Source organism: Haliotis rubra, unplaced genomic scaffold (assembly GCF_003918875.1).
Source record: "Haliotis rubra isolate DU_JTF1 unplaced genomic scaffold, ASM391887v1 Scf365, whole genome shotgun sequence".
Taxonomy (NCBI): domain Eukaryota; kingdom Metazoa; phylum Mollusca; class Gastropoda; order Lepetellida; family Haliotidae; genus Haliotis; species Haliotis rubra.
The window spans coordinates 237,862-262,780 of record NW_025767041.1 but is presented as its reverse complement, the minus strand read 5'-3'; the positions used below and the strand labels follow the sequence as shown (position 1 = coordinate 262,780).

The following is a 24,919-nucleotide window of genomic DNA, read 5'->3' as shown; positions in this document are numbered from 1 at the left end:
GATAGTTGCATACTGAAACTAGGACAGTTGCATACCGAGATCAAGACAGTTGCATATCAGAACTGGGGCAGTTGCATACTGACACTAGGAAGATTGCATAATAGCATGCGTACCAAGACAGTTCTTTATCATACTGGGACAGTTACATAGCGCGATACGCATCTGAGCATTGGAACAGCTGCAATATGATACTGGGACAGTTGGAGGACACAAGCTCACACTTGTCGCTGAAGACAGATTTACTTACGGCTTTGTGTTTATGCAGGCTGGGACCAGGCCGGGTAGCTTGTGTGCAGTGATTAATTTCTGAGGGAGAGGGAGAACGATGGAGGGCAGGTAAGTTGTTACCTCGGTCAGTGTAGTGTGAGAGAAACATTGGAAATGACACGTTCCAAAACAATAATTCTGTGTCACCAACCACATGTTGCAACCGCTATAAACTGTTGAGATGTTGAGATATAGCTAACAGGTTAGACGCACGAGGTCACTTAAGTTGCTTGCCAAGCTTGAACTATCTACAACGGTCAACATCGTGAGCGAACACTACTGAGGTAAAACAAAACATAGGAATCTAAATTATAAAGGCCAGAGAGGGTGAAGTGTAACATTGCACGTACATGTTTGTCAATCAGAGTCTAAAATATGAATATTTATCTGGGTTACTGGTTTCATACCGCACATGACCATACATATCCCTAGGCGGTTTCACACAAACTTATAGGTGTTGAAAACTCACCTTCACTCTGTGCCAGACACATGAAATTAACATACTTGCCAATTCGGGGCCCTCAGGCATAAAGGGGTAAACATTGGCATTAACATAATCAACTTGAGGCTTGTGACATATGCAAGCAGCTGACAACCTTATTTGTCCATGTAAGTAGCCCAATTCTGTACCGTTGTAGTTCTAACTCATGTTGCATCAGACACACAGACTGAAGGAACACACAAGCAAATATTTAAGGATCTCAGATCTCTTACAATCAAACATGGTGGGCTTTTTTTGCTGTATGTAGTTGGTCGTAACAAGCCCACAAAGACAGGAGACTATATATACTACTTACTGCAAATGGAACCATAATTGCGTGGACACTGGCAGGCATTCATCATAGAGTGCCCGCAGATTATCGATATCGCGTCCAGTGAGACATCCAGCATGTCCTAACTTCCTGACATCCAGCATGTCCTACCTTCCTGACATCCAACATGTCCCACCTTCCTGACATCCAACATGTCCTACCTTCCTGACATCCAACATGCCTACCTTCCTGACATCCAGCATTTCCTACTTTCCTGACATCCAGAATGTCCTACCTTCCTGACATCCAACATGTCCTACCTTTCTGACATCCAACATGGCCTACCTTCCTGACATCCAGCATGTCCTACCTTCCTGACATCCAACATGTCCTACCTTCCTGACATCCAACATGTCCTACCTTCCTGACATCCAACATGTTCCCTGACATCCAACATGTCCTACCTTCCTGACATCCAACATGTCCTACCTTCCTGACATCCAACATGTCCTACCTTCCTGACATCCAGCATGTCCTACCTTCCTGACATCCAACATGTCCTACCTTCCTGACATCCAACATGTCCTACCTTCCTGACATCCAACATGTCCTACCTTCCTGACATCCAACATGTCCTACCATCCCTGACATCAACATGTCCTACCTTCCTGACATCCATCATGTCCTACCTTCCTGACATCCAACATGTCCTACCTTCCTGACATCCAACATGTCCTACCTTCCTGACATCCAACATGTCCTACCTTCCTGACATCCAACATGTCCTACCTTCCTGACATCCAACATGTCCTACCTTCCTGACATCCAACATGTCCTACCTTCCTGACATCCAACATGTCCTACCTTCCTGACATCGCACATGGCCTACCATCCTGACATCCAACATGTCCCACCTTCCTGACATCCAACATGCCCTACCTTCCTGACATCCAACATGTCCTACCTTCCTGACATCGCACATTGCCTACCTTCCTGACATCCAACATGTCCTACCTTCCTGACATCCAACATGGCCTACCTTCCTGACATCCAACATGTCCTACCTTCCTGACATCCAGCATGTCCTACTTCCCTGACATCCATCATGTCCTACCTTCCTGACATCCAACATGTCCTACCTTCCTGACATCCAACATGTCCTACCTTCCTGACATCCAACATGTCCTACCTTCCTGACATCCAACATGTCCTACCTTCCTGACATCCAACATGTCCTACCTTCCTGACATCCAACATGTCCTACCTTCCTGACATCCAACATGTCCTACCTTCCTGACATCGCACATGACCTACCATCCTGACATCCAACATGTCCTACCTTCCTGACATCCAGCATGTCCTACCTTCCTGACATCCAACATGTCCCACCTTCCTGACATCCAGCATGTCCTACCTTCCTGACATCCAACATGTCCTACCTTCCTGACATCCAGCATGTCCTACCTTCCTGACATCCAACATGTCCTACCTTCCTGACATCCAACATGTCCTACCTTCCTGACATCCAACATGTCCCTACCTTCCTGACATCCAACATGTCCTACCTTCCTGACATCCAACATGTCCTACCTTCCTGACATCCAGCATGTCCTACCTTCCTGATATTCAACATGTCCTACCATCCTGACATCTTACTTTATACGTGCTAAGCCCATTTCTGGTGTCCCCCGACGTGATATTGCTGGAATATTGCTAAAGGCGGCGTAAAACTACACTCAGTCAGTCAGTCAGTCTTACTTTATACAGGTGTTAAACTGGTTAATATACACTTGTCACACTAACTACTGATTTACCAGTAAATATGACAATAGCTGCACCCAGTTTGGACACAGTAGTGATGTTAAACATGTGCAATGAACTTTCTATACAATCTCGTTTCTTTAAAGGAAGAAGAGAATTCCGAAGTGTTTGCTATTGACTGACAGTACATGATGGTCAGTTTTAATCATTAGATACAGATGACCAGGTTGGACACGCCTAGCAGGTTACTTGTAGCTATCACTAATAATATGATGAGGGACTTGCACATGGGAGGGACACACTGTCCGTACTGCCACGTAGCAACACTTGCTACCCATATAGATCTGTATACACTTTGGATAACATCCGTGTTGAAGTAGACATTTTGAATCCGGGTCTACATGAATCTGACAAAGACGTTATACACAGTTTCTGTTTCAATGTTTGTGCAGAGTGTGTCCCGGGTGTTTGGTTTGGCTTAGTTTACAAGAGAGTAAATATTTGATGACTTGATAGGGGGACATATATTCCCTAGACTATCTATAGTCTACCTTCTTTAAATTGGTTTTATATACAACACCAAACGCGTTTGTATGCAAGTCCTTAAACAGATGTTCTTTCATCTTTTCTGATCGTAAATAGACCGCCGCCATATAGCTGGAATATTGCTGAGTGCGGCGTAAAACTAAACTCACTCACTCACTCACTCTTATCGTAAATAACCTAAAATATTCTGACAATGCAAATGGTATGAGAAACTGAACAGTCTTCGTTTCAGGATGAACCTGACAGTATACATCGTGGCTTTGGTGCTAATCTGTCGTTGCGCAGGTGAGTTTGACTATGATATCATGCTTCACACGTATCTGTACATTACAAGCAGGACTGTTGTCTCTCATGTTTAAATTCCCAGCTCCACCACAAGTGTCACAGGGCAGACAATTCTTGTCAGGAATTAACCCAGATCGTTTATAGTGTACTAGAGTGTCTCAGGAATGAGACTGTCTTAGGAATGATAATTGAAACACCCAAAATTGATATGTATCCAGTGATTTGACATACTACAATAAACAATAACTTCCAAAATTAGTTATAAGTATGTAAATATTCGTTCGTTTTGCTAATCTAAACGTTGTGTATGCGTAGCATTGTCGCCCCCGAAAAATAATGTCCGGCTTCAATTTCAAAGGTGAAGCATCGAGCGACCTGGCCAAGCTCCACTCTGATTTCTTCACGTGGAGGATGTCTGACCGGCCAATGGTGGCAACCTACCGAGATGTCCACAAGTACGATGACCAGCTGGAGGCATTTACCCTGGACATGTTCGATGTCAGGAAGGTAGGTCATGTTGGATGTCAGGAAGGTAGGACATGTTGGATGTCAGGAAGGTAGGACATGATGGATGTCAGGAAGGTAGGACATGTTGGATGTCAGGAAGGTAGGACATGTTGGATGTCAGGAAGGTGGACATGTTGGACGTCAGGAAGGTAGGACATGATGAATGTCAGGAAGGTGTAAGTCATGTTGGATGTCAGACATGTTGGATGTCAGGAAAAATAGGACATGTTGGATGTCAGGAAGGTAGGATGGATGTCAGGAAGGTAAATCATGTTGGATGTCAGGCCATGTCAGAAGGTAGACATGTTGGATGTCAGGAAGGTAGGACATGTTGATATGTCAGGAAGGTAGGACATGTTGGATGTCAGGAAGGTAGGACATGTTGGATGTCAGGAAGGTAGTACATGTTGGATGTCAGGAAGGTAGGACATGTTAGATGTCAGGAAGGTAGGACATGTTGGATGTCAGGAAGGTAGGACATGTTGGATGTCAGGAAGGTGTTGTTGGATGTCAGGAAGGTAGACATGATGATGGATGTCAGGAAGGTAGGCCATGTTGGATGTCAGGAAGGTAGGACATGTTGGATGTCAGGAAGGTAGGCCATGTTGGATGTCAGGATATGTCTGGTATATCATATGGTAGGATATGTCTGGTATCAGATGGTTGGATATGTCTGGTATCAGATGGTAGGATATGTCTAGTATCGGATGGTAGGATATGTCTGGTATCAGATGGTAGGATATGTCTAGTATCAGATGGTAGGATATATCTGGTATCAGATGGCAGGATATGTCTGGTATCAGATGGTAGGATATGTCTGGTATCAGATGGCAGGTTAAATGTCTGGGATCAGATGGTAGGATAATTAGTAGTCTGGTAGGATCAGATGGTATGTCTGGTATCAGATGAACAGATGGTAGGATATGTTGTTAGGATATGTCTAGTATCAGATGGTAGGATATGTCTGGTATCAGATGGTAGGATTAGATGGTAGGATAAGGTCATGCAACCAAAATCAAACATAATTAAAACACAATTATCACTTATTCATGACATATAATATACATTGCTGGTTATGAAAAAACATATAAACAAAATTATAAGCGTTCAATCGCAAATCAAAAGTGCAATATTGTGTACTTCGGTTTACTTCCCAAGAAACGAAGCAGCCGGGATACCGAACCAAGTCAGAGCGGGTGGGTGTGCACTCAAGTGTAACGGCTGGTTCATTTGCATATGCCCTCACGGCTTATTGTGTGTGTATATGTAGAGATGTTGGGTTTTGTAAATACATGCTCATTTTTTGTGTATAACATTTTGCAATCAGCAGACATCATAACATGCCATGTGTTCAACTATCACATCTGCCTGTCTGTGTAATTACACAATGTGACGGAGACCGAACTCGGGCCATAAATCAATGCGTTTTGTTTATGGTGTATAGCCTGATTGGTGTTAAGTTCAAATTGCATGTGGTCAGTGATAGCAGATGTGCATTGAATATTGTCATTAGCAGACAGGCAGGCAGACACACAGATGTCAATAAAACAAGACATTGAGTTTTGTCTGTGACAACGACATATCTATATCACAGTTAGAAATTCTGTCAACGCTAAATAATGACGTTGCTTTTAAGTATCGAACTGAGAAAGTGACTCGGTAAGAAGAACGTGTTGTGAAATTATATAAACAGTTAATTTACTGTAATAACATATAAAAAGCTCGCGCCTGTGAGAAATCAACAAAACATTAGAAAAATAGCTCACACCAAAGCCTTCACCGAGTATTCACCGGACAACGCGCTTCCAAGTTACGCGAACCTATTTCACTGCGCACGTGCTATGAGCGCAGCCCAGCTGTTGAAACCCCGTTTTCCCCAGAAAATTAGTGAAACGTTTGAACTCCGATTTCGCGCGTTTTTTTTCATCGCGTTATTTTTCAACTTTATAAGTTGAATTTGCATTTTTGACGATTTGTTTCGGTAAGTCCATACCGAAAGGTATCAGAATCTGCAAAGTTGTGTTTTACGTTGCGTGTTTTAAGTAAATGGCTGACACATCAGGAAATGCATGATCGAAGAGTATTTCGATTACCTTCTGTTTAATTGTTGTATGTGCTGATATTTCCGAATTATTTCTAAGTTTACCTGGGTTTGAAATATGATTGTTTCCTTAGGTGGGAAAACATTTGTATTTGTAAATATTTTTCATTGTATGATTTTGTCTCGGGTCATTTTGTCAAAATAGCTTTCTGAAATCTGGAAACCTGAATTCACACATTTGTTGTGATATTCGGGGGAACTGCATACATTCTTAAAAGAATGATATTTCCTTATAAGTAAATTTGTAAGTTTAATTTATTCCTTTAACTAGATCAAAATTAGTTGAGTGCAATTGTCCCCGAATAATTCTGGTTCATAAGGGTTATTATCCTGTACTTTCAACTTCACGTCGCACGTAGATTAGCATACTGGTTGATTCTTGTTTAATTCATCATAGAAAATGATTTTCTCTTATCCTCCATTACAAGCATAGCCAATGCCGCATCATTAGCTATTGAGTAGCCGTAGGAAACAACTGCTTCCTGCATTTCAGGAACTTTTAAATGTTTTAGCAGTACCATATCAACCCTTGAATGTTCCAACAATGAAGGATCGCCAACGTGTTCTGTTGGAAACAGGGTCTGCTTGTAGAGGAGTGGTCTGTGGTTCGAACACGATACTTGTCTCAATGTGTTAGCATTAAACCGCCATCAGGACAAGCAGTTCCTGTCCCTGTCTTTCCCAGTATGTCACTCTCTGTCTGCCTGTCTGTCTGTCCCTGACTCTCCCTCCCTCCCTCCCTCCCTCCCCTCTCTCACCCTCTCTCTCTCCCTCCCTTTCTTTCTCTCTCGTCAGTGTCGTTTTTGAAGTTGGAAACCAAGAAACGGCGGCGGCTTTCATTCATGTTCGTCTTTATGTAAGCACGTGTTCCGTCACATACATGCCCACCGTGTCCATGAAGGAATGAGAAAAGATTGTTAATTTAGTATCACAAATACAAAACTATCAGCATCAGAGCGATCACAATTCTAGGTTAGTGAGCGATAGACAATAGATAACAAGATAATAGTAAACAAGCGTTTGCAAATCATATATTATCAATAAGTCATCCCCGCTGTGACTTTGATTGAAGATTTGCATCAAGGACGTATGTGCGTTTCGTAAACACACTTTCACAGTTCATATCTTATTTAAACCCACTATAACATATGTGAACTGACATTTGGGCCCACTTCTCAACCTTTTCTGAATTATCATACCTCACAGTGCAAGTTTGTGTATGTCGTAAACATCAACCGTTCGTGTTTTCCATATAGTCTTGCGTCGCTTTTCTTGATAATTATAATGACATCTCTAATGTTCAGCAGTGAACTATAATTATAATGACAATATATCTCTAATGTTCAGCAGTGAACTATAATTATAATAACAATATCTCTAATGTTCAGCAGTGAACTATAATTATAATGACAATATATCTCTAATGTTCAGCAGTGAACTATAATTATAATGACAATATATCTCTAATGTTCAGCAGTGAACTATAATTATAATGACAATATATCTCTAATGTTCAGCAGTGAACTATAATTATAATGACAATATATCTCTAATGTTCAGCAGTGAACTATAATTATAATGACAATATATCTCTAATGTTCAGCAGTGAACTAAAGAGACCCATTTTTCGATAATCAGAATAGACTGACGCTTGCAACCTCTCAGACATAAATGACTTAGAACAAGTGATGACACGAATGCACGAGGAAAGTCGGGGTCACCCAGACCCATCGATGGGACCCGTTACTAACTTATTCAGTGGCAAACCAAAAGTGTACCCGAAACATAACTCATGAGAGGTAATTGCATAGGACAAAATATTGTGTTCCAAATGTTCACTCAATATATGCTGTTGCTGCAAAAGCTGTGCATAAGCTGTGCATGTAATGGAGGATAAGAGAAAAACATTTGAGGCAAGATAAATGAGGCAAGAATCAACCAGAATGCCACGAACTTGCCAAATACAGGAAACTATTAAAATTAAAACTTTCATCTGCCATAGTTTGCAGGACTAAATACACTTTCAATAGGATCCTAGCTGAGTTTGCAGGTGAATTGGGGACAATTGGACTCCACTATTCATGGTCCAGCTGGAGGAATAGATTTTAAACATCACTCGTGATATTTTTATAGGGAGGCACAATTTACAAATTCTCTTATAAGGAAATATCCTTCTTTTAAGAATACATGCAGTTCCCCAAGATATCAGCAGCCATGTGTTGTTTTCCAGTTTCTAATTCTCAGAAAGCCGTTCTGTAGATATTCCAGAAAGATAATGGAATGAAAAATACAGGTGCGATAAAATATTCAATTGAATATGAGGAGCCACCTTTTCAATTTCCAGGAGACTGTGAATGACTATGGCTATGTATACACAACGTTGGACTAAAAACATTATTTGTCCGCCTCAAAATCAAATTAAAATCCTAGCCATATTTTCATACCTTTGTCATATTTGTTCATAGCCTCCAAAATACTTTTATATATACATCTAAACGTTAATTAAGCACCACCCACTTTTTCAGAAAAGTTCAACATTCAAATCATGAAAAGTGAAATTTCCTGTCTGACTCAATGTAAAGAGGAATGATTTTGCTGAAGGGATGTCCTGCACTATCACTACACAGAAAACGAAGCCGATGATTATCTTTGATACCAATTTATTGGAGTTATGCGAATAAGCGTCAAAACGACCATTTCATTAGGCCTGAAAAGTATCACTGTCCAGTCCATACTGGTATCTGCAATGTCAAACGTTCAACTTAAATATGCTTCTTGTCATCATGGCTATCTCTAGAAACTGTTTAGTCAGTATCGGGAGTATCCACCTCTAACACGAATCACATTTTCAAGACGCCTTCTCATGCTTGAAATGAGACGTCTGATTCTAAGCATCGGGATTCTCTGCCACTCCTCGTGAAGAGCCTGTTGCAGTTCATCAATATTCTGCACAGGAGGATCTCTGCTCTGGCACGATGAGGCGTGGCGTTATCATCCATGAACAGGGGACGACTGGCAAGTGTGTGATTGTCAAAATGGGGTATTACGGCAACATCCAAGATGTCACGTTGATAACATTGTCCGTTTAACGTTCCCGGTACTGGCAACAGTAGTATGTTAGCGTTGCAAGTGTTCTATAGAGTAGGACCATTCAACTTTACGCCAGACCCAAGAACACAACAGTAGTATGTTAACGTTGCAAGTGTTCTATAGAGTAGGACCATTCAACTATACGCCAGACTGAAGAACACAACAGTAGTATGTTAACGTTGCAAGTGTTCTATAGAGTAGGACCATTCAACTATACGCCAGACCCAAGAACACAACAGTAGTATGTTAGCGTTGCAAGTGTTCTATAGAGTAGGACCATTCAACTATACGCCAGACCCAAGAACACAACAGTAGTATGTTAGCGTTGCAAGTGTTCTATAGAGTAGGATCATTCAACCATACGCCAGACTGAAGAACACAACAGTAGTATGTTAACGTTACAAGTGTTCTATAGAGTAGGACCATTCAACTATACGCCAGACCCAAGAACACAACAGTAGTATGTTAGCGTTGCAAGTGTTCTATAGAGTAGGACCATTCAACCATACGCCAGACCCAAGAACACAACAGTAGTATGTTAGCGTTGCAAGTGTTCTATAGAGTAGGGCTGATGAACTATACGCCAGACCGAAGCAGTAATATAAACAAAAGTATCCTGAAGTCGAACTAACTAGCGTATTTGTGGCCATGGTAGACGTTTCCGACATTAATATGAACGATCTACAACACAAACTCCCAGACTTAGAACGCCAACTTCTTCTACACGAATATGTTATATGCTCTATCAACTAAGCACAAGACTTCTCCGGAACACTTGACAGAATGGAACTACTTTCCTATTTAAGTGCAAAATACGTCTTCAACGAGCAAGGAGATCTAGCCTCCGCTGTGGAACACAGGAACGACGCAACAATCTTGACAAATACAAACTCTGCAAGAAAACATTGCTGTACCTTGATACGCTTCAATCTACGACGCGGGTGAAATTCTGGATCATTTTGAAGGAAATGTGGCCAACTGCATGGGCTGTCCCAACAAACACCTTTAAAAGACGTTTCTACACCCGGACAATGAAGTCAGAGGATGCTCTGGAATAGAAGTCTCTCTGTATGCATGACGTGGCCAGGATCTATCTACAAGTACAGGTACCGAAGTTATGCAAGGAGCTCTGGATCTCGTTTCCCCTTCAGATCAACTATTAGTCATACAACTACCAGCAAAACAGTGGCAAACCTGGCAGCAAGTATAGACCGATGTATATTACAAGCTCACTGAACTCTACGAAAATATATGTAGCATTGTTTGCATCTGTCTGATTTTCTGGATTTCGAGTCCAGCCAACAACAACCATTGTGGAGAAAGATGCCACGCAAACCGCTTCCATCTTGCGCTTCCGAGCTTATCTGATAGTCTGAGTGGATATACTAGACATCCCAGATGAAGGAGCTGAGCTTGGGCCACTACGGAGCTATATAAAACATCCAACCTCTAGTACCATACAGTGTGCCAGCAGGAGACCAACCAAACTACGTCCACATGGAACTTCTTCCACCATGGACTAGGAAGACCAAGAAAATGCAATACAATCGACAGAGAGATATCTGCCTACAAACTACAGGAGGTTCCGGAAATTCAGGTGCTATACGAGTGCTTGAAAATACTAGCACTCGCAAAATACCTGCATAGCAAACTGGTATATTCTCCTTGCATTGTTCCTTGTCTTTTGGTTTGATGCAGTGTCCAGTATGTCCAGAGGGCAAAATACCCGCACTAGAGATACGAAAGTAGTCCTATATAGGGACCTTTCACTTATATCGCATATACGGTTGGCTGATCTACTCCATTAGGTGTGGATCTATAAGCCCTTTTTTTCAGTATATAACGTGGAGCTGGTAAGTATACTCACCACATTGCGTGTTCCTAACTGATCTTTAGCAACGTCATCAGATACCTTAGCCGTTGTAGTTTTGTATTGCTACTTTACCTTCCCATTATCCCCGTAGGCTCTAGTTAATTTTGTCTATAACTGCTTAATACTTGTGTCCGTTTAACATCAGCCCCATATATATATGTGTGTGTGTGTGAATGACATCAAATGATGTTCCACCAAATGTACCTTGTTTCAGTGGAGGATGTAGGAGCCGAATTGGAGTGATAATGGTGGGGTTACCGTACCCCATTGTCTATACTACTGAAGAACAATACAGTAACATTATGCTAAATTGCAAGTTTTCTACAGAGCAGGGCCGATGAACTATACGCCAGATTGAAGAACATTACAGCAGCCGATCTGAAGAAGTCCGACATGACCAACTACCGCATCCTGGACGACATGCTCTCCACCTACATTGCCGGCTACCCGTGGAGAATGTCAGTACCTGTCATGGGATGCTTTAAGTATTCTGATAGTACCACAAAACGTGACGTAACTCCCCGCATGTAAAAACGTCCCAGTTCTATTCTATTGCTATTTTATTATTAAAGTTAGGTTGGCACAATATGAATATCATAATTATCACATAACTATATATGTTTAATTATACTCAACAAAATTAGAAACTTGACACCTACGTTATTGGTTGCAATTGTGAGGTGGGAATTTTCACGTGAGCAATGCTAAACAGGAAAACGCATCCAAATTGCAAGTTTAACATAACGAGTATGCCGCGACTCACAAATCAGCAACGTGAGCATGCATGGCTTGGCTTAATGTTGGACGACAATCGGTCAGTTGCGTAGGCGATGGCTCTAAGGGCCCGTGTGCAACGAACGGCACCGTTCCACATCGACAAGACCTGGATTCATCCAGAGGCAGTGGAATAGGTTTGTCTTCAGTGACGAGTCACACTTCACATTGCGCTTTGCCATGGCCACTGGCTAGCTCAAGAGGGGTAAACATCACGCACGGTGTTGTGTTCGTGTGTCTTGTGCCAGTAGCCAGTTCCAATTGATTGTCATCCAGGGGAATCTTACCGCCATGCATTATCGGGACCAAGTTTTAACCCTCTGCCATTCACGCAGCGGTATAGTCCTATGATGTTACTTCAACAGGACAAGGCAACTTAACGCCTCATACTGCAGCTCATATGCACAACGTCGTACGTAACGGCTGTGTCAATGCTATGGACTATCCTTCCCGTTCACCAGAATTGAACCTGATCGAACACAAGGCGAGTCCGGCAGCAGATAAATCAATCCCCAGACAAAACCAATGTTGATGATCAATGTCTGAGTGTTCAGACAGGTTCTCCTGTCTATGAGAAGACGTTGTCTAGCTGTCAAGGCCAACACAGGAGGTTACTTACATCTTCTGTTCCAACAGGTTTTTATCAGCACGAAGTTCGCGTTGAGGGATCATGGAATTATTTTTTCAATAAAATCTAATTCGGTAATACTACACAATCAAATTCCTATGTGGGATGCAATTTAATAGTTCGACCATCATAACGTTAGAGCGTTGTCTGAGTGCTTTAAGGAATGAGAACTGATACATTGATGTGTCATATACCCAATGTGTCAGTGTCCCTGTTTCATGACTACGTAGGTCCCTGCGTCAAACCCCCTGCCTTATCACCCAGGTACCAGTACCTTACACCGGTCAACTTCCTCGAGGGGCCGCAACAAGATGCTTCCTACAATGCAGAAAACCTACCGTTTTCAACGCGGGGAGACTTTGAGAACTACATCGTGCGCCTACAGAAGATGCCGGAGAAGGTAAGTTACAGTGACACATTTCTGCAAGTTGGGCATTGGTATCATAGCACATCGAGCAGGGAAGACTGACTCTAATGTAACATATTTACAATCTCTGCAAGTTGGGCATTGGTATCATAACACATCGAGCAGGGAAGACTGACTCTAATGTAACACATTTACAATCTCTGCAAGTTGGGCATTGGTATCATAGCACATCTAGCAGGGAAGACTGACTCTAATGTAACATATTTACAATCTCTGCAAGTTGGGCATTGGTATCATAACACATCGAGCAGGGGAGGACTGACTCTAATGTAACATATTTACAATCTCTGCAAGTTGGGCATTGGTATCATAACACATCGAGCAGGGAAGACTGACTCTAATGTAACACATTTACAATCTCTGCAAGTTGGGCATTGGTATCATAACACATCAATGTAACACATTTACAAACTCTGCAAGTTGGGCATTGGTATCATAACACATCGAGCAGGGAAGACTGACTCTAATGTTCTTGTTTTACTGCTGCAGATGTCTCAGCATATAACCCTGATGAGAAAGGCCATCCAGCTCAATCGCACGAACCACCTTGTCTCTATGGTATGTTCAACGTTCGACATTTTATAATAGAATACGATAAAATACAGTACAGTACAGTACAGAACAAGGATAGTTTTAGTTGGTTGACCTATAGTCTCATCCGATAGCCACGAACACACGGCCATAATTGTCTGTAGTTATGCCAATTTTCAATCCATGTGTTTTGATAAAAAGCAATCATCTCACAACCTAAACAACATGTAATTGTTTTCTTAGAATCGTCTTAAAGGACAATTCGACAAGCTGAATGTCAGTGACCCGACCCAATCTGTTCTCTACCTGCCTTTTAACAACACTCTATCTAAATCCACTGTACCTGAAGGTGATAGGTGAGTAACTTCTATACCTCAACCATCGTAACATACCAGATGTAGAGGACCATTACGCCAGCCTAAATACATACATTAGTTGCTTTCATACTGATAATATGGTCCAGCATGTAGATAAATAACACATTCGTTTTCAGATGGTCTTCAGGCCTTGATATGTTTGAACTGGTATAAAGGTTCATTAACAGTCGTTACTGTCAATGTAATGTGTTTGTGTGTCTGTTAGAGAGGGGCTGAGACAACGTGGGAGTGCAGCGGTCGAGCTCGCCGTACAAGCATACATGAACTTGTCACATTTCATCCAACAGGTAACTAGGGGAATCATCTTCTCACCTTATTCACACCTATATATCACGCTACGCAAAGACTATTTGTCAGAAACCGTCGAGATGTAATAGAGATTCCAAAAACACATGATTTACCGAGCACCTTGGGATGTTTTACAGGAGTATATGCCCAACACCCGCCCCGATATCGGCATCAGCTCTCTGGATGGAGGACGGGAGTTCTATGAGGCTTGCATCAGGTGGTATCTCTCCGTCGACATGACGGCACAAGAGGTCCACGACATCGGCCTCCGTGAGGTGGACAGGATCGTCGGCAACATGCAGAAGGTGCATGACTATTCACCACAAAGAGCGTCATGCAAAACAGCCAACATTCTTTGCAAGAAATAGTAAATGATCATACGATATTTTTGGATATCAGGATGCGCTTTATTATTTGCAAGGCGTTCAATCAATAATAGACAATTGTTATAGACGTTTGTTTCAGTGTTCTAAACTGTCATATAGAAAATTAGCGCCCATCATAACATTGTGATTTTTTTGCGTTTTCAGATTATGACGAAACTGAGTTTTAGCGGCAGTGTTAGCGAGTACTTCCAAATGCTTACGACAGACCCGAGTTTCACCTTTAAATCTGCAGTAGGTTGCAAACTGTATAACATCTCACGAAAACCATATGTTCTGACCTGCTTCAGAACATTACACATACCAATTTGTATGTAGTGCTATATGAAGGTTGTCAGAACATTACACATACAAATTTGTATGTAGTGCTATATGAAGGTTGTCAGAACATTACACATACCAATTTGTATGTAGTGCTATATGAAGGTTGTCAGAACATTACACATACCAATTTGTATGTAGTGCTATATGAAGGTTGTCAGAACATTACACATACCAATTTGTATGTAGTGCTATATGAAGGTTGTCAGGTTTGGTCTTCTGAATCCACTGCTGGGCTTTGTCATTACCGCATTCGACCTGTTTATATGTAGCTGATGTAGGGGTCACAGATGTGTGTGCGTGTGTGTGTGCGTGCGTGCGTGCGTGAGTGAGTGCAAGTGAGTGAAGTAGTGGTGGTGTTGGTGAAGGTGGTTGTGCCTGGCAGAGTATGGTCAACAATACCATCATTGGTTTGTGAGCACTTGGTTTCGATGATATCATGTGTTGTTTCAACCCGACGCTTGAAAGCCTAATTTGAAGCGCCGTTAAATCTTACACACATCTGTTGATGCAAGTACACGAAAGTCCGTACATGCAAAACGTTTTCTGTCAGCTATTGTTTTTGTGTTCAGAGTGACATCTTAACGGAGTATCGCCATCAGATTCATGACATCATACAGAAGACGCTTCCAACGATGTTCGTTAATATGCCAGATCTACCTATCGTGTGAGTATATTCGTTGTTACATGTATCTTCTTCATCTTTCACAGATACATATATACATGTATATACCTGTTGTCTACAGGGTACGACCACTGTCCTACGATGGCCCTGTAGGGATGTACTCGACCGGTGCTGCAGACGGCTCAAGGCCAGGAATATTCTGGGCCAACGTCTTCAGGCCAAATAAGACGTAAGTGTTCAAGCTGACCTGAGACTACTTAGTGAAGCCGGACATATAGGAAAGAGGCATTAACGATGTTTGTAACTTACAGTAAACCGAATATGGATGCTTCATTGCAGGTTTTGTTGTTTAACCAAAGTTACTGTGAATATTTCCCCATTTCAGTGTGAACTTCACCACTATGGTATTGACACTCCATGAAGCTAACCCCGGACATCATCTACAGGTGATACGTGTGCCAGGACATAGTCTGGATGTCTTTCGTTGCTGTAGTCTAGCATTTCTTTATGCAACAATAATCCATTAGTTTAATTTTAGTAACTGACTCCGTCTAAGAACAATAGGCTCAACAGACTTCACATGACTGTGAATGTTGTTACAGCTGAGTTACTCTATCACTGCCAACACACCCAACTTCCGAAAGAAGATGGAGTACAACGACCTTTTTCGACCTCCTTTTGCCTTCCCCGATTACTCAGCCTACTTAGAGGTGAGTCCAGATGATGTGTCCTATGTTACTATGCGTTCTGGTGACATATGAACAGTAAGAGCTAGTTCTGGTGATACATCTTCTGTGGGGGTTAGTGTTGGTGATACATCTTCTGTGAGGGTTAGTGCTGGTGATACATCTTCTGTGAGGGTTAGCGCTGGTGATACATCTTCTGTGGGGGTTAGTTCTGGTGATACATCTTCTGTGGGGGTTAGTTCTGGTGATATATCTTCTGTGGGGGTTAGTGCTGGTGATATATCGTCTGTGGGGATTAGTGCTGGTGATACATCTTCTGTGGGGATTAGTTCTGGTGATACATCTTCTGTGGGGATTAGTTCTGGTGATACATCTTCTGTGGGGATTAGTGCTGGTGATACATCTTCTGTGGGGATTAGTGCTGGTGATACATCTTCTGTGGGGATTAGTGCTGGTGATACATCTTCTGTGGGGATTAGTGCTGGTCATACATCTTCTGTGGGGATTAGTGCTGGTGATACATCTTCTGTGGGGATTAGTGCTGGTGATACATCTTCTGTGGGGATTAGTTCTGGTGATACATCTTCTGTGGGGGTTAGTTCTGGTGATACATCTTCTGTGGGGGATAGTTCTGGTATCTGACAGCTGTTTCTCTGGTGATACATCTTCTGTGGGGGTTAGTGCTGGTGATACATCTTCTGTGGGGATTAGTTCTGGTGATACATCTTCAGTGACAGCTGTTTCTCTGGTGATACATCTTCTGTGAGGGTTAGTGCTGGTGATACATCTTCTGTGGGGATTAGTTCTGGTGATACACCTTCAGTGAGGGTTAGCTATGGTGACACATCTTCTGTGGTGGTTAGTGCTGGTGATACATCTTCTGTGGGGATTAGTTCTGGTGATACATCTTCTGTGGGGGTTAGTGCTGGTGATATATCTTCTGTGGGGGTTAGTGCTGGTGATACATCTTCAGTGAGGGTTAGTTCTGGTGATACATCTTCTGTGGGGGTTAGTTCTGGTGATACATCTTCTGTGGGGGTTAGTGCTGGTGATACATCTTCTGTGGGGATTAGTGCTGGTGATACATCTTCTGTGGGGATTAGTGCTGGTCATACATCTTCTGTGGGGATTAGTGCTGGTGATATATCTTCTGTGTTGATTAGTGCTGGTGATACATCTTCTGTGGGGATTAGTTCTGGTGATACATCTTCTGTGGGGGTTAGTTCTGGTAATACATCTTCATTGACAGCTGTTTCTCTGGTGATACATCTTCTGTGGGGGTTAGTGCTGGTGATACATCTTCTGTCTGGGTTAGTTCTGGTAATACATCTTCAGTGACAGCTGTTTCTCTGGTGATACATCTTCTGTGAGGGTTAGTGCTGGTGATACATCTTCTGTGGGGATTAGTTCTGGTGATACACCTTCAGTGAGGGTTAGCTATGGTGACACATCTTCTGTGGGGGTTAGTGCTGGTGATACATCTTCTGTGGGGATTAGTTCTGGTGATACATCTTCTGTGGGGGTTAGTGCTGGTGATATATCTTCTGTGGGGGTTAGTGCTGGTGATACATCTTCAGTGAGGGTTAGTTCTGGTGATACATCTTCTGTCTGGGTTAGTTCTGGTAATACATCTTCATTGACAGCTGTTTCTCTGGTGATACATCTTCTGTGGGGGTTAGTGCTGGTGATACATCTTCTGTCTGGGTTAGTTCTGGTAATACATCTTCAGTGACAGCTGTTTCTCTGGTGATACATCTTCTGTGAGGGTTAGTGCTGGTGATACATCTTCTGTGGGGATTAGTTCTGGTGATACACCTTCAGTGAGGGTTAGCTATGGTGACACATCTTCTGTGGGGTTAGTTCAGGTGATACATCTTCTCTGGGGCTTAATTCTGGTGATACATCGTCTGTGGGCGTTAGTTCTGGTGAAACATCCTCTGTGGGGTTAGGTATGGTGATACATCTTCTGTGGGCGTTAGTTCTGGTGATCCATCCTATGTGGGGTTAGGTACGGTGATACATCTTCTGTGGGGGTTAGGTGTGGTGATACATCTTCTGTGGGGGTTAAGTATGGTGATACATCTTCTGTGGGGGTTAGTTCTGATGATACATCCGATGTGGGGGTTAGGGTTGGTAATACATCTTCTGGCGTTAGTTTTGGTAACTGAGCAATAGCGGTAGCTCTGATGATATATTCTGAGAAGGCGTTAGTTTGTGCTGGTGATTCGCACAATGTGGAGAAGAGTTTTAGTGACACGTGTTATTTTGAAGGGTCTGGATACTCCGTTCGTGCCTTCAAGTCATCAAATGGTTTATTTCTTCTTTAAGTAATCCTGTTTATTTCTTGGAAACTCCCCATGTTGCATAGGAGTAGGATATTGTCCGTCGAATACTTGAAACGTGAGCTGATACGTATATTATGTCGAAAAAAACCCACATTGAAGTGTTTGTGCAACCACAGGTGCACCTCTACTAGGTCATACAGTTGAGATAAGATGTGCATTACCACGCGTCGTCTAGGGACACGCCTCAGTGACTGAAATATGGAGAACGATTGTATATGAAACATGTAAACAGCAGCCGTCTCACAATGGCGAAGGGTAGCAGAGGCTTAATGTCAACACAAAATTCCCCTCCTATCTCACAGTTAGTGCTCTCATGAGTAAATACGTTTGGAGCTTGCGGCTTGCGTCATGACGCGTGGGGCGTTATTAGTGAACGTCGCTGTAACTTCCTGTAACTGTAGGGTCTACATTGATGGGTTGTAGTGTAACTGTAGGGTCCACATTGATCGGTTGTAGTGTAACTGTAGGGTCTACATTGATGGGTTGTAGTGTAACTGTAGCGTCCACATTGATGGGTTGTAGTGTAACTGTAGGGTCTACATTGATGGGTTGTAGTGTAACTGTAGGGTCTACATTGATGGGTTGTAGTGTAACTGTAGGGTCCACATTGATGGGTTGTAGTGTAACTGTAGGGTCTACATTGATGGGTTGTAGGTAGTGTAGTGTACTGTAGGGTCTGTAGGGTCTATTGATGGGTTGTAGTGGGTTGTAGGTAACCACATCCACATTGATGGGTTGTAGTGTAACTGTAGGGTCTACATTGATGGGTTGTAGTGTAACTGTAGGGTCCACATTGATGGGTTGTAGTGTAACTGTAGGGTCCACATTGATGGGTTGTAGTGTAACTGTAGGGTCCACATTGATGGGTTGTAGTGTAACTGTAGGGTCCACATTGATGGGTTGTAGTGTAACTGTAGGGTCTACATTGATGGGTTGTAGTGTAACTGTAGGGTCCACATTGATGGGTTGTAGTGTAACTGTAGGGTCCACATTGATGGGTTGTAGTGTAACTGTAGGGTCTACATTGATGGGTTGTAGTGTAACTGTAGGGTCTACATTGATGGGTTGTAGTGTAACTGTAGGGTCCACATTGATGGGTTGTAGTGTAACTGTAGGGTCTACATTGATGGGTTGTAGTGTAACTGTAGGGTCCACATTGATGGGTTGTAGTGTAACACAGTGGGGTAACTGCTGAGTAGTAGTGTAACACAGTGGGGTATTACTTGGTTGTAGTGTAACACAATCGGGTATTTCTGAGCTGTAGTGTAACACAGTGGGGTATTACTGGGTTGTAGTGTTACACAATCGGGTATTTCTGAGCTGTAGTGTAACACAGTGGGGTATTACTGGGTTGTAGTGTTACACAATCGGGTATTTCTGAGCTGTAGTGTAATACAGTGGGGTAACTGCTGAGTAGTAGTGTAATACAGTGGGGTATTACTGGGTTGTAGTGTAACACAATCGGGTATTTCTGAGCTGTAGTGCAACACAGTGGGGTAACTGCTGAGCTGTAGTGTAATACAGTTGGGTATTACTGGGTTGTAGTGTAACACAATCGGGTATTTCTGAGCTGTAGTGTAACACAGTGGGGTAGCTGCTGAGTAGTAGTGTAACACAATCGGGTATTTCTGAGCTGTAGCGCAACACAGTGGGGTAACTGCTGAGCTGTAGTGTAATACAGTTGGGTATTACTGGGTTGTAGTGTAACACAATCGGGTATTTCTGAGCTGTAGTGTAACACAGTGGGGTAGCTGCTGAGTAGTAGTGTAACACAATCGGGTATTTCTGAGCTGTAGTGTAACACAGTGGGGTAACTGCTGAGCTGTAGTGTAACACAATTGGGTATTTCTGAGCTGTAGTGTAACACAGTGGGGTATTACTAATTTGTAGTCCGAATTGTAGTTTAGTTTCACGCCTTTCTGTCTGATGTTCATGTAAGACAACATCCTGTTTGTTAAGATCCATATGTCAGGTTGAGGCTCGGTCAGTGACGTCATGTCATCATGCTTCCACCCGTAACCTGGTCTATTTCTGATGCTTCACACCCCACATTTGTATTTGAGAGAAATGAATTCAGACTTGTTTAGAAAACACTAAACTTCCGATAAAGTCATGGCAAAGACTTGTTTTGTGTAACTGACTATATACCCGAATCTGCTTGTTGTTACCTAGGGGTGGGGCCTGTATGCCGAGTCGCTGGGTGAGGAGCTGGGTGTGTATCGAGACGACTACGAACTGTGAGTACACAGTAGGGTGGGGTATCTGGACAGTAAGACATTGATGGGTTGTATTGACACTGTGAGTACACAGTAGGGTGGGGTATCTGGACAGTAAGACATTGATGGGTTGTATTGTAACTGTGAGTACACAGTAGGGTGGGGTATCTGGACAGTAAGACATTGATGGGTTGTATTGTAGCTGTGAGTACACAGTAGGGTGGGGTATCTGGACAGTAAGACTTAAGTAGCAGAAACTTGGCAAAACAACTAACATATTACATGTATTTCAGGTACAATGAGCAATGTTCACTTTGAATAATACATCTGATATAATACTTAAAGATGAAGTGTTGTAATGGTATTGATGATGTCCAATATTGAAAGAATACATGAGTAAGTGTTCAATTTCAGAATGGGTCGCTACAGTTTCGAGATTCTACGCGCATGTCGACTGGTTGTGGACACAGGGATGCATGCACTGAAGTAGGGAGCAACGATTAAAACACTTTAAGTTCTTCGTAGGAATAGCAGCCAAGCATAGTTGAGCTGAGTAACTACCATTTGTTAACTAAACAGCATCCGTTCTATCAACTCTTTGAAGGGCATTTAGAAGTGGAATACATAAGGGAAGCAGGATGTATGGACGTCAACTTGTTTATTGTGAATAACACGACGTTTCGGAGTGTATGCTTGCTCCTTCATCACAATAAAGAAGTTGACATACATAAAGCTTGCTTTTCTCATCCGTTCTATCGCTATTGTATGTATTCTATTTCTATTTATTGATGGAATGTGTCTGCAGCTGGTCCCGCGATGAGGCCATCCAGTACCTTCGCAACTACACCGCAGAATCACTGGACAACATCATCATCGAGATTGACCGCTACATCACGTGGCCTGGTCAAGCTCTGGCCTACAAGATCGGGGAGATCAAGATTTGGGAGCTGCGACGGAAGGCGGAGAAGACGCTAGGTGAGTCTCCAGATGACGCCTTGTCTGATTGTGCCGGGTACAGAGTGTGGAGCACACTCAACATCTACGTAGTATACTACATCAATGTCGTGTCCCCTGAAATAACACTTGACACCTTGTCATAGTGACGTAGATGGCCATATCTGCGAAAGACTATCATTTCACGTTCTCTGTAAAATTACCTTAATCCCTGTGTCATATCAAACGTGTTAAGGGGCGTTAGGGTAGCCTAGTGGTTAAAGCGTTCACGCTGAAGGCCAAGGTTCGATTCCCCACATGAGTTCAGTGTCTGAAGCCCATTTCTTGTGTGCCCCGCCGTGATATTGCTGAAGCGGCATAACTGCTAAAAGCGGCATAAAACCCAACTCACTCACTCACTCAAACCTGTTGAAGTGAGTTTAGTTGCCTCTGTCGTCTGCCACATCCTCTGAAGTTATCCACCAGTATCAGATACCCCTGTCAGAACCACTGTAGTATAACATTATAAGTTGTTCACCGGTCTCGAGGGGGCCATGGGCTGATGTACCCTCGATGTTTGTTTATGTTCCCAGAACCCGAAGGGCGAGGGGAACATAAACAAACATCGAGGGTACAACAACCCGTGGGCCCCGAGGGACCCGTGAACAACGTATTTATCAATTTATCAATTAACACCTCAATGGTAATTTTGAACTGTTTGAAGCATGGGTATCGCATCACAGTGTTCAGTATAAGACGACAAGAAAAAACATTTAGAGTTATCTCCCTTCAATCGATCTGCATTCGCAAGACATCGGTAATTTCCGTACATCATAGGTGATTCAATGTTATTCGAGATAAAGAATTACTATTACGAAGTACCAAATGAGTTCGGCATTTCCAGACGGGTACATAGAAAATTTTACTAGCTTGTAAGCGGGGTACATTGAAAATAATAGAAGAGCGCTCACCCAATCAGAAAACAACATTTATGTGTGAGGCAAGATAATATCAGATACCCCTGCTACACCAACAACAACAGTGGTACAATGTCAAGAAACTCTTGGGAACTATAAAGACACAAGTTGTGAGGTAATCTTTGTAAGGAAACGGAACACCTCACTTGACTATAAACTGGGACTGTCTTGTCAAGATTCGATTGCTTAGTGGGCGTGTAGTTTGTTGCGTCAGGCGACAGAAATACTTTTGTTATGTAAATTGTGGCGACTGCTACCGGCACAGGAGGGTCATGTTATCAACATTGCTTTAAAGTGATCCATTCCTCTTTTTCATCCTTTTTATCCAAACGAATCTGTTTCGGTCTTACCTATTTGATTTCACTACAGCAACCATTGTAGTATGTTTGGTAGTTGATGTTGAATCAAGTGTAGCCAGCATCGGAGGGATGTTTGCCCTAGGATTATAGATAAAGGACTATTTTGTGTGGGTAATGTAATGTAAACACAATGTAAACAGGGCACATTCAGTGCACTGAACTCCCTGAGATGTATCTGAGAACTGTGGTATCATGTAAATTTCATGTTTGATTTTTGTTTATAGTTTGGCTGAAATGTGATCTGTTCGTCGAATTATAACTCTATTTAACCCAGGCGACAAGTTTGACATCCGTGAGTTTCACTCTGTGGTGCTCGAGAGCGGAACTGTGCCCCTGAACGTGCTGGAGGACCTGGTCACTGATTGGCTGGACACGTACCCCGTGACTACTCCCAGACCGGTCACCCCAACATGTGGAGGAACGCAGGTTATGGTGCGACGCGTGTGGGTCGTTATGGTAATACTGGCGGCAGTTACAGTGAGCGGGCTATATTAGCGGTCATCATGACATTGTGTACATTATTGTATGACCTGAGTGCTGAGGTAGACCAGATGGCGCATCTAACGTGCAAATATAAGCGCCGAACACATATGTTCCTTTGAGATATACTATTATACAGATTACTAAGTTGTACAGCCTGTAGTTTCTGACCTTGTTTAGGAGAATAAATAATTTTGAAGTGATCTTTGTAATTGTTACTTTCGAATTACCTAAGAATTATTTCAGAGAAACACACATAACACAGAACCTGCTGACGCACAAAAGGGCGCCTGCAAGGGAACATCCTCCGCCCATGATATATCAAAATTAGCGGTCGTGTACCTTGGTTTATCATCTGTTACTAATTAAAAAACTCACCAACCATACGTTTTGCCATGATTTGCTCAAATATGAATATGTCTTTGTAATATAAAACAATCATGGCCCATGCATTACCTTGGTCTGATGTCTGCTGGATTTACAGGAATTTCCAATTCAATGATATCTAAGGGATCTTATAAAATACGTTTTCTTTTTTGTGTATTGAACCAAGGATAGCATTATAAATAGTATAAAATAATATAAAATGAAACGCTGCCGATTTCATTCCCTACTGCCATCGAGAAAATGACAAGAGAAATATAAATTGGATCTAAGACACAAAAGTTAGTATGAATTGAACGTCACTGTCGCTGTAGACCTTTCTCAGTTTTGTATCTGCGATGTCGTCAGTGGCGTCATGTTAGTTGGTGCTCAACAGTGCTAGTGTGAAATCCGGAAATCTTTGTGCTTGTCTTCCTCACACTTGGGCTCGACTACAATGTATGCTAGACACAATCTCGATTCATCAGTGACCTGTATTCAAGATCAAGATCAAATTTTATATTGTACATACGGCCTCCGGCCCGTATGTATAGTGTTAGTGACAGACGAAGTATGGACAGTGCAAATAGTGGAAAGCAATGTAAAATTCGTTGCCAGAAGAAATCAGACTGTTCCTTAATGTCAGCGATTGTGTTAAAAAAGGTTTAATTTTACATGAACAGTTTCGTCTGTTGACGATAAAATTCTTACAAGTGTTTCCCTGGTAGGGGGACCCAAATATTTCTGTGGAATATACTCCTTTCTTAAGTCGACATACACATCACATATAAATAACAGATGATATCCGCTATACAAACAGAGCAAAATCTTAAATGTTTCATCATGTGTCCAGTCTTGGAACCTGTCACATCTTCAGCAGTTCTGTAACATAACCAGACACCCCTGCCACACAGTCTGTAGTTGTGTAACATAACCAGACACCCCTGCCACACAGTCTGTAGTTGTGTAACATAACCAGACACCCCTGCCACACAGTCTGTAGTTGTGTAACAGCATACCGTAT

At 42.4% G+C, this 24,919-nt stretch overlaps 1 protein-coding gene across 1 annotated transcript; it reads left to right on the top strand.

Moving 5' to 3' along the window:
• Positions 1 to 7: 7 nt before the first annotated feature.
• On the top strand, positions 8 to 23,735 carry LOC124285644. The gene is made up of 18 exons (XM_046721906.1): positions 8 to 336; positions 3,559 to 3,611; positions 3,970 to 4,118; positions 11,510 to 11,640; positions 12,849 to 12,984; positions 13,501 to 13,569; positions 13,786 to 13,898; positions 14,125 to 14,206; positions 14,345 to 14,512; positions 14,738 to 14,824; positions 15,484 to 15,578; positions 15,658 to 15,765; positions 15,922 to 15,982; positions 16,139 to 16,246; positions 20,740 to 20,804; positions 21,198 to 21,269; positions 21,589 to 21,758; positions 23,327 to 23,735. The coding sequence occupies exons 1-18, from the start codon at positions 326 to 328 to the stop codon at positions 23,545 to 23,547; spliced, it is 1,899 nt and encodes a 632-aa protein (XP_046577862.1). The 5' UTR covers positions 8 to 325; the 3' UTR covers positions 23,548 to 23,735.
• The last annotated feature ends 1,184 nt before the right edge of the window (positions 23,736 to 24,919 follow it).